Source organism: Branchiostoma floridae, chromosome 10, assembly GCF_000003815.2.
Source record: "Branchiostoma floridae strain S238N-H82 chromosome 10, Bfl_VNyyK, whole genome shotgun sequence".
Lineage (NCBI taxonomy): Eukaryota > Metazoa > Chordata > Leptocardii > Amphioxiformes > Branchiostomatidae > Branchiostoma > Branchiostoma floridae.
In genome coordinates, this window is record NC_049988.1 from 13522431 (window position 1) to 13538531 (window position 16101).

The 16101-nt window shown below is 42.6% G+C and overlaps 1 protein-coding gene across 1 annotated transcript in view; it reads left to right on the forward strand.

Annotated features, from left to right (window-relative positions):
- Window positions 1-11092, forward strand: part of LOC118424914 (matrilin-2-like) — a 14504-nt gene extending 3412 nt beyond the window's left edge. Inside the window, exons 2-14 of the mRNA XM_035833720.1 lie at window positions 5616-5747; window positions 6063-6166; window positions 6376-6475; window positions 6577-6800; window positions 7297-7419; window positions 7775-7897; window positions 8231-8326; window positions 8968-9084; window positions 9581-9700; window positions 9916-10035; window positions 10322-10444; window positions 10780-10905; window positions 11010-11092. Coding sequence (XP_035689613.1) covers window positions 5616-5747; window positions 6063-6166; window positions 6376-6475; window positions 6577-6800; window positions 7297-7419; window positions 7775-7897; window positions 8231-8326; window positions 8968-9084; window positions 9581-9700; window positions 9916-10035; window positions 10322-10444; window positions 10780-10905; window positions 11010-11092 — 1591 coding nt within the window. The remainder of the gene's footprint in view (window positions 1-5615; window positions 5748-6062; window positions 6167-6375; window positions 6476-6576; window positions 6801-7296; window positions 7420-7774; window positions 7898-8230; window positions 8327-8967; window positions 9085-9580; window positions 9701-9915; window positions 10036-10321; window positions 10445-10779; window positions 10906-11009) is intronic.
- Window positions 11093-16101: the final 5009 nt, after the last annotated feature.

A 16101-nucleotide genomic window follows, 5' to 3' on the forward strand; every position in this document is an offset into this window, starting at 1 on the left:
AGTGACCACAAAAGAACTATGTAATGTCTTTATTAATTATTCAAATATTAGGTATTAATTAGAATAACGCACATTTTGGTATATGCACCTGGCCAAGGGATATCTTCACCTCCAACATGACTGTTTTTTCTAGTATTTAGGAACTGATGCATTTACCTGTGTTTCTTAAGAAAGGTACTTTACCAGTGTTTGTGTATCATTTAGCAACAGCTATATCAACTTGCGCGTAGATAGTGTTTATAATGAGAAACTATTATTCACGTGTGTTTTTGTTAGTGCTTTGGAAATGTTTCCAGTACAAGAAAGAAAACACTGTGACAAATTGAAAACATGACGTATTCCGTACCATAGACGGTGTTGATTTATACGTTCGCAGTAGCACTGTTTTTATGCCACCTCAGCTGCAAAAATTGTCTTTTTCATTTCAATGTCATGTTTGCACCGAACAATATAGTATCGACTTTCGAGGTATGACAGGCATCTTACGGTACGGTAATAAGGTGCCATAAGGTACCAGGTAACACACCATACACGTTACTCCCCAGGTGCAGTATAGTACCAGATAGCGCACCTGTAATATGTAGTTGCCAGCTGCTCTTGGGGGGGGGGGGGCGAAAACGCTAAAGGGGGGGCGAAAACGCTAGTGATCTCGCCCCCCGGGGGGGCGAGATCGCCGGGGGGGCGAGAACGCTGTCACACCGGCAAAACGAAAGACAACTTCGACTATGGACCACCTGACATTTTTGCCTGGTAGCTCTCTCTAGAAGTTTCGGGCTTCGTATCTCGTTCTCTGGACATTCTATCTTACAAACATAGAGAGCCTTAATGTACGTACAGCAATCACAACTCAAAACCCATTATTGGATGTCACAAATTAAGCATAGAAAACGGAAGATTCCAGGAAATATCTGTTGAAGAGGATTTGTCCGTTTCGTCCAGAATGAATATCTGACAAATTGCATAATCGAACGATGTTTATGACCATTAACAATTTAACTGGTAATTGTAAAAGCACATTCTCACCCCGTATTATATAGTCTTGTGTTAGATAGATTAGTCTCACAGAGTGGTTGCAGTTATATAGCAGAAAATACCATACGTTGTGCCCTGTACGATTGTCGTGCAATGAAGATGATCATTTTCTCATTACGTCATTCCATACTTCATACTTTATTCAAAAGATGTGCTTCGCAGCCCCAAAACGGGCTGAATTATGCAACAAATTCACAGACTTCAAGTGTCCACTAACAACTGATTGATTCATCAAACTTTACACATTAATGTCGAGAGTCTGGGAAACAGCATTATTCATGTGACCATACACATTTAAAAATTGAATACTTAAAAGAGATAGATCTGTATATACAATATAATTGGAGAGTTCTGGTGTCCAATTGTCTGGTAAACAATATTTACATGCCCTGGTTGTGGAGTTCTATCGCCTGATACAGAAACGACTTTTGCAATCTTTGAGTTCTGCATTTGGGCACAGTCACGTGGTTTTGGTTCCGTAGCGCCCGTCCAGTCTTGTGTAATCTGGTGCTAGGAACCATGGAGTTGAGGGGATGTTTGGCGTCCTGCATTTGACTGAAGAGAGTTTTCACGGCTGACTCTCGTCTCTCCTGAAGGCTGGGGAGAGGGTTTGTTGGAACACTGTCGTTGTTGATTATTTTTGCTGCCCTTCTCTGAACTGGTGCAACCAACATACACGACATTAGCATACTCTAGAACAGGTCTTATAAGGGTGGTGTAGACTGTTTCTAGGTCCTCCGGTGGCATCCCACCTCTTTTGAGCATGCGGAGAAAGTAGAGGCGTGTCGACCCTTTCTTTGCCATGTGAGTGATTTGGCTGCCCCAGCCAAGGCTGCGGTGGAGTTTAAAACCAAGGTAAGTAGCGCATTCGACAACCGGGACCTCCTTGCCTCCAAGGATGAGAGGAGGGGGAGCAGGAGCATTTCTTGAAAAGCAAATTCGTAGCTCATAGGACTTATCACCGTTCATTATCATATTGTTCTTGTCAGCCCAAGTGTCCAGATTAGTGGCTTCTTCTTGCATAGTTGTGTCACTTGTAGCAGCGTTGCAGGGAATGGTTCTAGAAAGTCCGATGTCATCTGCGTAGCCGATGTTGTCTGTTGCGTACAGGGTTGTTCTTGATGACATGTAAACAAGGAAAAGATATGGTGATAGGACTCCCCCCTGCGGTACCCCGGATGACACGTCACGCCAACTACTATGTCGATCATTGGCGACTACTCGTTGTTTTCTGCCTGTTAAGTAGCTGTGAATCCAGGCCAACATCTTAGGTGGAGTGCCACGGACTGCCAGGAGTTGAAGAAGGATTCCGTGATCCACTCTGTCGAAGGCTTTCGACATGTCTGCCAACAGCACGCGAACCATGGATGTGTTACTGTTGTTCAGGTTTCACAGCCAGGTTTGATAAGCTTTGACGAGTGCGAGTGTTGTAGAACATTTGGGCATATAGGCATATTGGTCTTTGATCCAGGGTTGCATCATGGGCAAGAACTTGTCCAGTACAAGTCGTTCGTGAACTTTCCCTAAGGAAGAGATAAGAGAAATCGGTCTCCAATCTTTCTTGCTGGTGAGGACAGCCGTTTGGGGGATAGGGCAGACATTTGCCATTTTCCAGCCAGACGGCATGATGCCAGCGTTGTAGGAAACGTTCATCAAGTGGCTGACGACAGGAGCTACGTCCTCGCAGTAGAGACTCAGGACCCAGTTGGGGATGTTGTCCGGTCCGCACGCCTTTCCGTGTTGCAAGTGTTTCAGGTTGACTTTCACTTGGCAAGTCCGCTACTTGGTTATCTGAGACATCAGTCCAGGTGGTTTTCCCTTTTGACCTTTGAGTACGTCCCAGCTAAGTATTTACAAAACGCCACCAGTCTCTGGGTGTGTCTTCTTTAACGTTGCTATGCACATGTCATAGTGCTTTTTCTTCTGCGTTCGTATAAGACGTTGGATGTGATTTCGCAACTTTTTCCACCTGTCATCAGTTTTTCCATACTTCTGAAACACTGATTGTCTCTCTCTGACTGCTGCCTTGATTGTCTCAGTCATCCAGGGCTTGTCGACGTTGCGAATTCTGCTCGACCTGAGAGGTGCACAAGTGTCCATCATAGTATGCACGATGTTGTTGAAAGTGGTAACTTTCTCATCCACTGTCTCTGCACTGTACACTTCAGACCAGTCCGTGAGTGCCATGCACCAAGGGCTTCTTTCCTGTCTTGAGTGATCAGGCGACGTTTGATCTTGGACGGCTGACAGCGAAGTTGATCAGAAGACTTCCAAAAAAGGCTCAAGGTGGTCACACAGGGAACATATTATTCGCATATCCTGTCACGTACACCTTGTTACCCAGACACGCGTTTGGCAACAACCAATCCATGGACTTGCCTGCGGCTAAACAAAGAGACAGGTTTCTTGTTTACGTCTGTCAAGATTCTACTTTAGTCAGATAACCAACCCGCGTACCCTTAGTAAGGAGAGAGGGGACTCAGGGAGAAGACACGTTGTAGGACTGAGACTAAGAGTGTCTTTCTCCACTCACGGAAGCAATGGCCGGGCGCCTTGTCTTGATGTTTGTGGGGATGGTGGTGGTGGTGGCCCCGTTCGTCACTGGAGCTGGTCTGAGCGCTAGAGGGTAGGTATACTTGTCCATAAATTGTACGCCATCTTATGATTTCACGAGGCCATTTGATAAAATATGACGACATGGGTCTGAATGAAAGGCCCGAAAGTGTTGGATTAATTCTGGCATAAGCCACTAGGAGAAAAGACGTTGGTACGTTTGCAGCAACATTGCAGCTAGAATTCCGCTTAACTGTTAACTGTTATTAAATTAACTGTTAATATGGGTAAAATGCAAAGGTAGGTAGATAAAAGTAGTCCCATTGTCGTTTTGAAGTCGTTATTACATTTACAGTGTGTTGTATTTACCTCCCCAACCGAAGTCAGTTTCATTTTTACGCTCGGGTGGAGTGAACAAAGTCGTACGTGTACAGTGCATTTCCTAAGGGCACTACGACTACATCTCGCCAGGAATGCCAGGAATCAAATCAGTGACCTCTCGATATCTTGTCTGCTAGAACAGCCACTCGGTTCATTATCAGACGACGTCTTCGGGACGTGTGTAAACAAAAGAACAGTTCAACAACGTCTTTTGGTGGTGCGATTTTCGGCGAGAGTAGGACAAAAACGGCCGTTGATAATCTACAACATACTTTTCCGTATGAAAACAGCTGAGTTCTGTACGTAAAACACATTCACGACGGTCACAAGAATGTCTTCAACTTGTTGCCGTACGATGTGTGACATGTCGACAGGGGCATGTATGTATGTATGTATGTATGTATACATGTATGTGCTCATTCATGTTCAACTGTGATAACAGTTCTGTTTATGTGAAGTGCGTGGTGTTAACAATCTGGTGCCTTTTTCGTCTGCCACTTATGGTATATGGCTGTCCATGGGCGCCCTTTCATTGCGTACCCAACCACTAAACTACGTGCTTCAGAAATAGAAAATAATAATGCCTCTTGCGAAGATCCGAAGAACGGACCTCATGATTGACATAGAATATCGGTAAAATATGTTTTGGAACTGTAACCCCGATCGACACACCAGTATGACAGACGTATGCAAAACAGGTGTTTTGTTTTGAAGACTTGTAGGGTTCCCGCATGCCGATAGGTAACACGCTTGAATTGACAGGACACTTCCTTGTCTTAGCACAAGAAACACGAACGGCAGAATAACAGTATGACATACAGAAGCGTGAAAAAACACAGACCTGTGTTCAGAATGCTGACACGATTCCTGCATACCGACGGGTCCGGGTAACACACTTGGCTTGTTACGATACTTCCTTGTCTTAGCGGATTATCTTCGGTGGGACGTTGTTCTTGGAATTTTTGAAGGAAGTCTGAGCCTTGAGTTCATCGAAAAGAGAATGTCTGTTTCCTCTACGATTTGGATCAAGTCGTTGATCTTACTGTCATACATGTACATGACTACATGTAAGAGGAGAGGGCCTCCATGAGAAACAGTGCTTTTGCATAGGAATTTGCGGTGTTGAAGTGTAAACCTTATCATGGTGTACTCATTGTGGCAATGTTTACGAGTGGCTTCTACGCAATGCATATCGGCAACACCCACCTGGTCATGGGAAAGCAATGGCACCAAACTGCTCACGGAAACCAACAGTCAGAAATTGAATTCGTCAGTGACACGCACAAGACAGAGGTGATGCCAGGAAATTTAGTATGGGGGTCGATATATTGCCAACCAAATTTTCACCATGTCAAGCTCCAAAGGGGCGACGATTCCATGGGGTTTTGGAGGCATACTCAACCGGAATATTTTTGAATTGTCGCCCTCTGAAACGATACTTCATTTTGCGGAACAATTTTTGCCTGGAGTTCCATGCCATTTCTAGTAATGAAAAATAAACATGTAACGTTATGTAAGCTTGTTTTGTTTTTTGGCTACAACATGATACACGTCTTGACATGTCTGCCATATTTTGGCGACGCGTCAGGGAAGTACAGTGGTATTTTGTGTTTGCAAGCTGCCAAGCACTAATTTATCCTTACCTCCAGTGCCCATGTGTGCTCCCGCCGGACGGCGTATCTGCAGCCTTACACGGTAACGGAGCAAGCAAGCAGGAGTCAGCGATACACCGGTAAATGCGACGGATGGTTGTGGAGTACCCGTGATTGTACCAAGTACAGGTCAGTCTCACAGTCTTCACAACTGCTCTATGCATAAAAAGACAGTGTCACACTCTTTATCTTTTGTAAAGTCAACTAGAGATGGCTATACTATATCCGAATTTCAAAGAAGTCGCCACTAGCTACGTTGATTTGCCAGTTGCCGTATGAATAATTCTTACGTCGAATAAACAGCTGGCTACGTATCGTTTGAAAAAAAGTTCATCCAGAATATTGATATTGGAAGGACTTACACTGGATATTCGGGACAAGCAGCGTTTAATGATTATACTACACGGCAGTTATCTATGTTAATGTCTGTTGGTATGTTTCTAGGACCGTGTACAGTGTGCGGTACAGGCAGATGCAGCGCACGGTGTACCGGACTGCCTACGAGTGCTGCACCGGCTGGCGGCAGTCAGGCAGCTCCTGCCCGATACGTAAGTTGGACACTTTGCATTTTAATTCATTTCAGAAGGCTAAAACTCCATATACGTGTATTGAACTTTCATCGAAACCTGTCTAGCTGAAGACGGAGTAATAGGACGGTAGGGCTACTGTATAATTGTAAGGTAGAATGATAGAGAAAGACATTAACTCTTAATGATATAAAATTCCATTCAACTCTAAAAAAAAGTTTACCGTTCAGCGATCTGCTCCAGCGCGTGTCAGAACGGCGGGGCCTGCACTGCTCCTGGCGTCTGTACCTGTACTGCAGGTTTCACGGGAAGCCGATGTCAGATAGGTCAGTGGTGTTTTTTTCACATTCACCCGTTGTGGTCTCAAGCATGTGGTGTCTATCTCTCTACGTCTGCTTTCCAGTCATATTAAAAAAAAAGATATCATGAAGATCTGGTACTGAAAATCATTGTAGATTTTTGCTGTTTGGTGTTGGTCTCATTTGTTTGGTGTTGGTGTACTATTGCTTACCTGAACGTTCATCCTTGACAGACAAGAATGAGTGCTCCAGCAACAACGGAGGCTGTGACCAAACCTGTACTAACACCAGGGGGAGCTACACCTGTTCCTGCCGACAGGGATTCGTGCTGGACAGTGATGGACGAGGGTGTTCGGGTGCGTCTGTGTGCTTACACTTTAAGAAAAGTACTTTGTCCAGTTGGCACTACAGATAGTACAGATGAAAAAGGAATAAGTATTGTATTATTTCATCATGTATTATACCACAGAAGACCTCTTTGGATTTAAGATTTAAGATTTAAGATTTAAGATTTAAGATTTAAGATTTAAGATTTAAGATTTAAGATTTAAGATTTAAGATTTAAGATTTAAGATTTAAGATTTAAGATTTAAGATTTAAGATTTAAGATTTAAGATTTAAGATTTAAGATTTAAGATTTAAGATTTAAGATTTAGATTTAAGATTTAAGATTTAAGATTTAAGATTTAAGAGTCCTAACAACAACACCTTGCCACATGATCAAGAACGTTGTTTCTTAATTCTAGCACGTTTTTTTCAATGAAATATAGAAGGTTTCGTCGAATATGTTTAATGTCACTTTTGAAACTTTGATAGTGATTTTCTTATACTTCTTTTATATTTTCTACCCAGACCATGACGAGTGTGCTGCGGGTGACCACGGGTGCCAGCAGCAGTGTCAGAACTCTCACGGCGGCTACAGCTGCGGCTGTGAGGACGGCTATGAGCTGGGCAGTAACGGGAAGACATGTAACGGTGAGTAGGGCTTTTCCACATCACACAAAACATCCTGAAAGCCCTACATCACATTTCCAAACCGAGGCACGGCCGGGCAGCTTTCGGGAACGAAAAGTTTTTAATAACAGACACAAAACTACACAAGACGTAAATAGAATACTCTTGGGCATACTTATACATGTCTATCTTAAATTTCGTTTCCAGTTTGGAAATGTGACGTTAGTCTAAAAGAAGTAGAGGTACGTGTATATATACACTTAGTCTAGAAGGTAGATAGATGCATCGCTATGTTGTCTTTGTGGGCGTCTTTGTGTACTGTGCTAAGTTCGCTCCCTGAGATTAGGAGATTTAAACTTACTGTCTGTTGTTCCAGATATCGATGAGTGTGCCAGCAACCCGTGTAGTCAGACCTGTACCCAGAATGCACCGGGGCACGGGTACCAGTGTTCCTGTGGGGACGGCTACATCCTGGGGGACGACGGGACATCCTGCGAACGTGAGTGTTAACCTGAAAATAAACCGTACAATGTGCCTAGCAAACTGTGCCCATAAAACCATGATACGAACAGTTAATGTTAGTTACAATATGACTTACGTATCGGCGGAAGGAGCTTGGCCGTTCACTGAACAAGTGCTATCAGTTATAGCATGGAGCTGGTAGCATATGGCTTGGGAAGTTGATAGTAGAACAGTCTTTTAAACATGAAATGAGTGTGAAGAATGGCTTCATCTTTTGTGTATAATCTATCATGTACACGTTTGCTTCAAATACAAAATTATGGTTAACATGCTTTTACCGTGAAAATTCTGATCTCTCTTCTCCTGACAGCCCAATGCCCACAGGGCTGTGCTAACGGCGGACGCTGCGCCAGTCCGGGCGTGTGTGAATGTGTGGACGGGTTCGCTGGAGATGCCTGCCAAGAGCGTAAGTACGGTAACCAGGAGGGGACCGGCGTCATCAAACAATGCGTACTGGAAGATAGATTTAGACTTACACTGGTGTTTTAAAATCCTACAACGGCTGCACCTGTGCGATTGGCTGTAAAACTTGGTAGAAATTACTATAAACTCTACTCTACTTCGCTCTTGTTATTTTCTTCAACCTGCAAGCGCCAAAAAATGGGAATGCCTGATAAAATATTATGTTAATTTTCTAATCGGTCCAACATCCGGTCCACTTAATTTTTTCAGGTCCGGTTTTTCTGGACCGGTCCAATAAGAAAAACCGGTTTTGTACTGGTACGCTGTACCGATACCCAGCCCTAGTGACAATACTTTACGTTTGGGACCGCATTGTTAGCAGCGTCACCAAGCTGCAGTGCAAAGTGAACCAGTCATCATTGCCCTGAAGAAGGTGGCAGACGGTCACCATTTAAACGTCGGCAGTTATGATACTCTGATATGCTACTATTTTAGGCTTCAGTTATTTACCTACCAGATTAAACAATTCTCGAGCTATCCAGATGACGTTACGGTAAGTTCAAGTGTCTGTAACAAGAAAGTCATTCATGTAATTGTAAGCATTTTAAGTACTAAATTTCTAATACGATTTGAATTGCTGCACAGCTGTGTGCGAACCTCCCTGTGAGAATGGCGGAGTCTGTGATGCCCGGATGTATGCTTCTGTCAGCCCGGCCTCGACGGAGATCGGTGTGAGAATGGTACGAACAACTTCACAATCTTGTACCTTCTTATACTGTAACATATTTGTGGTGCAAAATATACACGCTTTTCTTCCTCATTGATGACAATCTAAATGACCAACCTAGCTTGTCTTGGGTTATGGTATTTTGGGTAATGTCAAGGTGACCGAATACGTGTGCGTTTTCAGACATAGACGAATGTTCGCTCAACAATGGCGGATGTGCACACAACTGCACCAACGAACTGGGTTCCTATCGCTGCGAATGCCGTGAAGGCTGGGTATTGGACGGTAACAACAAAGGCTGCTCAGGCAAGATTTTCCATACTTATTACCTTCAACTGGAAACCATTCTAACAATTCGAACTTTCATCCAACTGAATAGTGGATGATTAAAGTCATTCTTCCTTTCCCGATGGGTTAGACACTACTTATGGTCTAGAGACCTTATTCATATTCTGCCTTGGAGGATATGTCGTATCAACTTGTCTCGGAGCATCACTTATTATGTATTTTTTCAACCACGCCCCCATGCAGATCATGACGAATGTGCAACCAACGACCACAGCTGTGACTTCTGTCAGAACATGGCGGGAAGCTACAGGTGTTACTGTCCCGATGGCTACCTGCTGGACGACGACGGGAAGACGTGTGTCGGTGAGTGCTATGATAACTAATGACGTCTTGTTGTTTTGTTGCTTATTGTGGTGGGTAACTACGTTATGACTATGCGACCAAGTACCAGCACATGTTCTTGCTGGTTCCCCGGTTTGAAAATCCATTTCTTTGTACTCTTTGCATTCTGTCAAGCTGTCAAGTCATCGTGTTCATCATTGACTTGATACGGAATCAATTGGTTTTCATCACATTAGATATCAACGAATGTGCAGGCGCCAACGGTTGTGAAGAGATCTGTATGAACACCAACGGCAGCTACGCATGCGCGTGTCTGCCTGGGTTCTATCTGGATGGAAATGGACTCAGCTGTCTCGGTATGAGCTTTTTTCCCTTTTTCCTCCAAATCAAAATTAGCTTCTCTTCTTCTTGCGAATTGAGTTAGAATAATTCATTTCCGTTAACTATCCGGTCGTTATTCGTTTGCTCATTTAGAATCTGACATTTTCTCTCTGTGAAATCTTATACACTTTAGTTATTCGGCACAAGTGTCAATGTCTCTTAGTTACATTTAGCATCCATTCCTCTGACTCTTGGGTCTTCTTACAAGATCTAACCCTTGATAAGATTGATGTAACACAAACGAGCGTTTCTCATTTGCAGACCATGACGAGTGCGCGACCCACGACCACGGGTGCCAGCACCAGTGTGTGAACGCCCGCGGGTTTTACAGCTGTGAGTGTCACGATGGCTTCATGCTCCAGGACGACCTCAGGTCTTGTGTTGGTGAGGAAAAATTGCATTCACATTATCTCTTTTGAAGGAATCTCTACACCGTTAGAAAATCCTTGATAACAGTCAGAGATATCCTATAATCCCGAAATGTACTATGCGCGTGACAGAACATGTGCGTGACAACACAAGAAAATTTCTTTGTTTTTCTAGGACCGGAAGTTGGCACCATATACTAATGAGTTTTCTAAAGTTCATCCAGGAATGGAAAAGAAACAAACTCTGCTACTGCTTGCCGCATACTTGTTTTGAAACTTGAGACTTAAATACTGAATGGTTTACCGACCTGACATTTATCACAGCAAGTTTGTCTGTTTAACGTTTTACAGACATTGACGAGTGTGCTGCAGAGGAGTCCCCGTGTGAGCAGATCTGTGAGAACTCTGAGGGAGGGTACCAGTGTCGGTGCGAGGACGGGTACCAGCTGAACCCTGAGGAGCCTGGACTGTGCGAGCGTGAGTCATTTGAACCAGCATTCTTCGTATGTGCAATGGACAGGACTTTCAGAAATGAGATGGAGACACCCCTCATTCACCATAAAAAGTCATGTACAGGTCAGGCAAACAGGTTGCCGAACCCACCGGCAAGTACCTGTTTGCCTGCTCATCTGTCGAAAAATCGACAGGAGAATCCAAGACATGAGACATTTGTAGTTTTGGTGGACACGATGTGATTCATGCATATTAGCTTATTTTCATTAGACACGTCTAAAATGCTTAGAAGAAACAATTAGATTTTGCTTTTTGAGACACATGTGTCACTTTGGTTGCGGATATCTTATCATGCATAAGTTATGTACTTATGCCATACGTCGCCGAGTTTTTTTTACAGCATTCTTGTTGCTCTTTGTTTGAACATGTTGCAGCTGTCTGTGATCCCCCTTGCGACGTGGGAGGGAAATGCACTGCCCCCAACGAGTGCCGATGCTTTCCAGGATTTGCCGGGACCTACTGCGAAATCGGTGACTATATACGTCTTTGTATATGCATATATATTGCACTCACATCGGCTGTCTACACTTTAGTGTCATCAACATTTGTCAATGTATAGCTCAGAAATAGGCTGTTATATATTGGCCTTGTTTAGTATCTATTTCTGTATATCAATCTTAGGAGGAAGGAATAAAAGAAGTAATATTGCCTTTCCTGGACAAGGTTAATAGACAAACGTGTATAGACAAAGACTTAAGCCGTCGATTAACAGTGAGTTATATATATATATATTTGTGTGTGTTACAAATGAACACATGCACATCTCTCTGTTAACAGACATTAAAGCAAGGCTTATCCAATCTGGAGACCACTGGACGAAGAACTCCACCGGATGCCAGTGTTACTATGACTACTCCCGGTTTGACTGCCCCTGTTGTGTGGCTGGCGGCTGCCAGTGCACCCAGGTACATGTACACAGCACTCTTCACTGTCCAGTAGGCATTGTCCCTAATCAGAAAGAAATGCATTATTCTTCCATTCTTATTATAACGTTATATTTAAAAAACAGCATCATCACTAGTCGATCCCCATAAAGCTTCAAGCGGCGTATCTCCCAAATCAGGCAACAATTTAAAGTTAAAATGTATAATATTTGTTAAGATATGATTGACACCAAGTGACAATGTGACTCGTTGTATTCCCCAGGAGCAGTCTTTCCAGTGCGTGCAGTGTGGGTATGGGCACAAGTGCGGACTTCTGGACGACAGTATGTTCCTGTTTGTCTATCTATTAATGATAATCTATTTGTCGATGTACACAATACGAGAGTTACTCAAGCAACTGGATTGGGTATTTGTTAATTTGCTTACTATTTTGTGTATCTGAAATATTTGGTATCTTATATTAAAGAATACTAACTTCGTGTGTGTGTAAAACGTCCTTTTTTAGCTGGGGTAGACGCCTGGACGCTGTCTGAGACCGGCTGTCAGTGTCCCAGAGACAACAACATCAACCTGACCTGCCCCTGCTGCCAGAACCGGGGCTGCCCCTGCACCAACGTGCCCGGCCGCTGTACCCAGTGTGGCAGGGAGAAGTCCTGTGAGGGAGGTTAGGAAATCATGTTTGTGTCTTTGTTATAAAGTATGCCATATTATAGAGTATACAGACGATTATATATCAATGCATGATAAAAGAAGCAGTCTGACAGTTGAGTTGCCCAGGTTACAGAAATTTTGAAATACTAGTTGTAGTAGGAGATAGAGCAATATCTATAGAATCATCTCATTTCCTTTACCGGGGCTATGTTGTTGATAGCACAACTATAAATGAATTGTCATAAATATTGATATGTGGCTGCATGGGTGCATGATTAGATTTTGGGTCCCCTGGTAGCTTTCCTAGGTACTGCATTGGTCTTCCCGGGTTTGCTATCTGATTGCAGTTTGTTTAGTGAAAAATCAAGTATTGGTTACCTAGTACTTAGCATGGCTGCTAAATGGCAAGGCATAATTTGTTACCTCCATGAAATGTCATGGAGGTTATATTTTACCCCGCGTTTGTCTGTGTGTGTGTGTGTGTGTGTGTGTAAACAAGATAACTCAAGAATGGCTGGGTGGATTGGTTTCATACTTGATGTGTTGGTAGGGTGTGATGAAAGCTGGAAATGATTAGATTTTGGGCCCCCTAGCGGCTTCCCTTGGTACTGCAGCGCAACTTCCTGGTTTGCTATCTCGTGTTCTGAGCAAGCTATGGTCACGATTTTGGGGTGTTACATAGCTCTTGTGCTCAGAAATAAGTGACATAAGTTTGGGCCCCCTAGCGTCTAGTTTTGGGAAAGCAGGGGCATTTTTGTCAAAAACTTCTGAAGACGATAACTCAAGAAGGGAACAACGGATTTTCATCATTTTTGGTATGTAGGTACCTTAGACAATGTTTTACAAGATAAAATACTAATTATGCAAAACAGGAGTACATTTGCATAATTAATGAGGATATTCTATCATAGCCGTTTTTCAATGTATCTCTTGTTCCAGACATGCTATGGTCTTGACATTTTGGTGGTAGATAGCTTTTGGTGTCGTGACAAAGTGGGGCAAGTCTCAGCTCCCTAACATTTAATTGTGGAACTGCAGGGGTATTTTTGTCAAGACACTCCAAAGGGGATAAGTGCAGAAAGAAACGACGGATTGCCTGCGTTTTAAGCATGCGGGTAGCTTAGGCAACGATGTTCATAATGATATACATGTTATGCAAATGAGGACTTAATTTGCATAATTAATGAGGAAACGGTATAGTTCCATTGTTTTCAATAACTGGACCTCAATACATGTAACACTTGTTAATTATGATAGGTGGAATATAAGCAGATACCAAATATGGTAATGAGGAACTTATATGCATAATTCATGTAAAAATTGCAAAACCACTTATGATTAATAATGGGAATTTTATAACTGTGACAGGTGTACGTTAGTCAATGATGAACAACACCATGCATAAATTATGTTAATGTTAGTCAATTGCTTGAAATTTACGAAAGCTCTAAATTTTCATGGAGGTATGAGGTCGCCGAACTCTAGTTTTTATTATTTTGTGAATTTTCTGTTTCAGAAGACGCCAAATAGGACTGCTAGAAGTGATGCATCCGGGACCTTTGGCATGGTTTGAACGCCGTGACATCAGACTGGCGACATTGAAGTAGAGTAGATTTAACATATTCAAGAACAGTGTGATTCCTACATACAAAAAACGGACATCTGTGTGCCTATTTATATAATGTTTGCAGTTTGCATCATATAGTGTGCATATCAATTTAGTTTAAAAGGTGATGGCGAATGTATGAGTCATTGGCCTTTGAACAGACATGTCTGTAATATCCTTTACTAGTTTGGGAAACCGAGCAAGAAAATCACTGGAACATTTTCGCTGATTTTGGAGTCAACTCTACTTTAACATTTACACATTATCTCTGATAACTATTCATTTAAAAACAAATGCCTGCTATTCGCCACTATTAAACACGTAGGAAAGCCTTCGTCAGTACACCTGTATTTTAAAAACAATGTTTCTACCTTATTACTTTAGCAGTACTCTTCCAAGTTTCTATCTCGGCACTGTATAAGAATTAAAGTTTAGCATTATACCAACTTTTTACTATCATAGCCAAGATATATATTTATATGTAGTTATACTTGATATATCCCTAAAACGTTGTAACATGATCAGAATAGGTGTTCTTGTGTTCTGCAAATTTGGAACAGAATTTTGTCAGAAAAAGATCGCTTTGTAATCCATTGAAGGTTAATGATGGCTGATAGGTATGAGAGATATTCTTATTTGGATGTGGATTTCGGATCATGTTTTACAGTTTTAAGCAAATGCAAGTGTGTTGTAAAATGGAGAGTGTCGTTATAGAATCTTGTATAACGCATAAATAGACGAGAGCTATTTTTCACTTCATGGGAGTCTAACAACTATGCTATGCAAAAGAAGAACGTATCTTTATATTGAACGCACGTTTATTTTTACAACGTGAGATGGTTTATACATGATAAGTCTGACGCAGTCAAAAATTGAACTAACACCGCTACCTGACTTTCTTTGGTCATGATATCGTCCTTGGTGTCATCATTATCTCCGTGGGGCCTCCGAAATCTTTTAACTTCACTGTACCATTCAGTAACTCTACTCTCGGAGGCACGTGAAAGCACCATGTATGTACATGTATTGACAACAACAACATCATGCGCCCTGCAATACAGATTCGTCTCTTGTATCAAGGTTTGTTCGAACCCTTAATTGCTTAAAAGCCAGTATCGGTAGCCTAATCTCACAACCTAATCTCGTCAGAGGTGGCCACAGTACTGGTTAATCTGCATGTGGATAACCGTAGCCCCACCAAGCCCTCCTATGGGGTTATGGATGGTAGATTTTGGGACAATATGGTGAACAGTTGGCTGGAAAAGTCAATCCGCGGGTAAGGTATCATATCCACCTCACGAGGACAAATGTTACCCTATATATGGTGGCCAGACCTGGTAAATCATTTCCTCTGTAGCCAGCGTATTTAGTCTGGTAGGGACTCAAACGTCTGCGAGCATCGGATTGGTGGGTATATATCAGCTATGGTGTCCAGAGGCGGACATTTAATGGGGTAGAAATCGCTTAATCTGCGTGGAAAATGCGTTAAACAAGAGAATCCAATTATCTTGCGATGTTTTTGAAAACAACTCAACGTAATAAAGTACACCAGTGTTAGATCAAGGCACCTTTTCTCTCCATACATGTTTTTTTTTTTCAGTTGCAGTTGTTCAATGTATCCAGATAACAGCATCACCATGCTGTTAGGGACGGATGAAGGGGGCACACTGATAGAAAAGGGCGGCCCGATGTGCTACAGAAAGAAGTATGTGAAGCACTAAGGCCTGTTTATAAGGTCTACGTCACATTTCCAAACCGGGGCCCGGCCGAGCAACGAAAAGTATGATATAAAAGATACTAAAGTACACAAGACGTAAGAGAAAAGTCGTGGGCATTATTTGTGTATATTTTTACGTATACATTTCTATTTTTCGTTTCCACAAATAGCCCGGCCGGGTCCCGGTTTGAAAATGACGTTAGCCTAAGCCCCAAAATGTACCAGTGGAAAAGTAACACCATAAACTGAGCAACTACGCAGTGAACTTGAGCGAGGCATTTCCATAATTATGTCACTTTTAA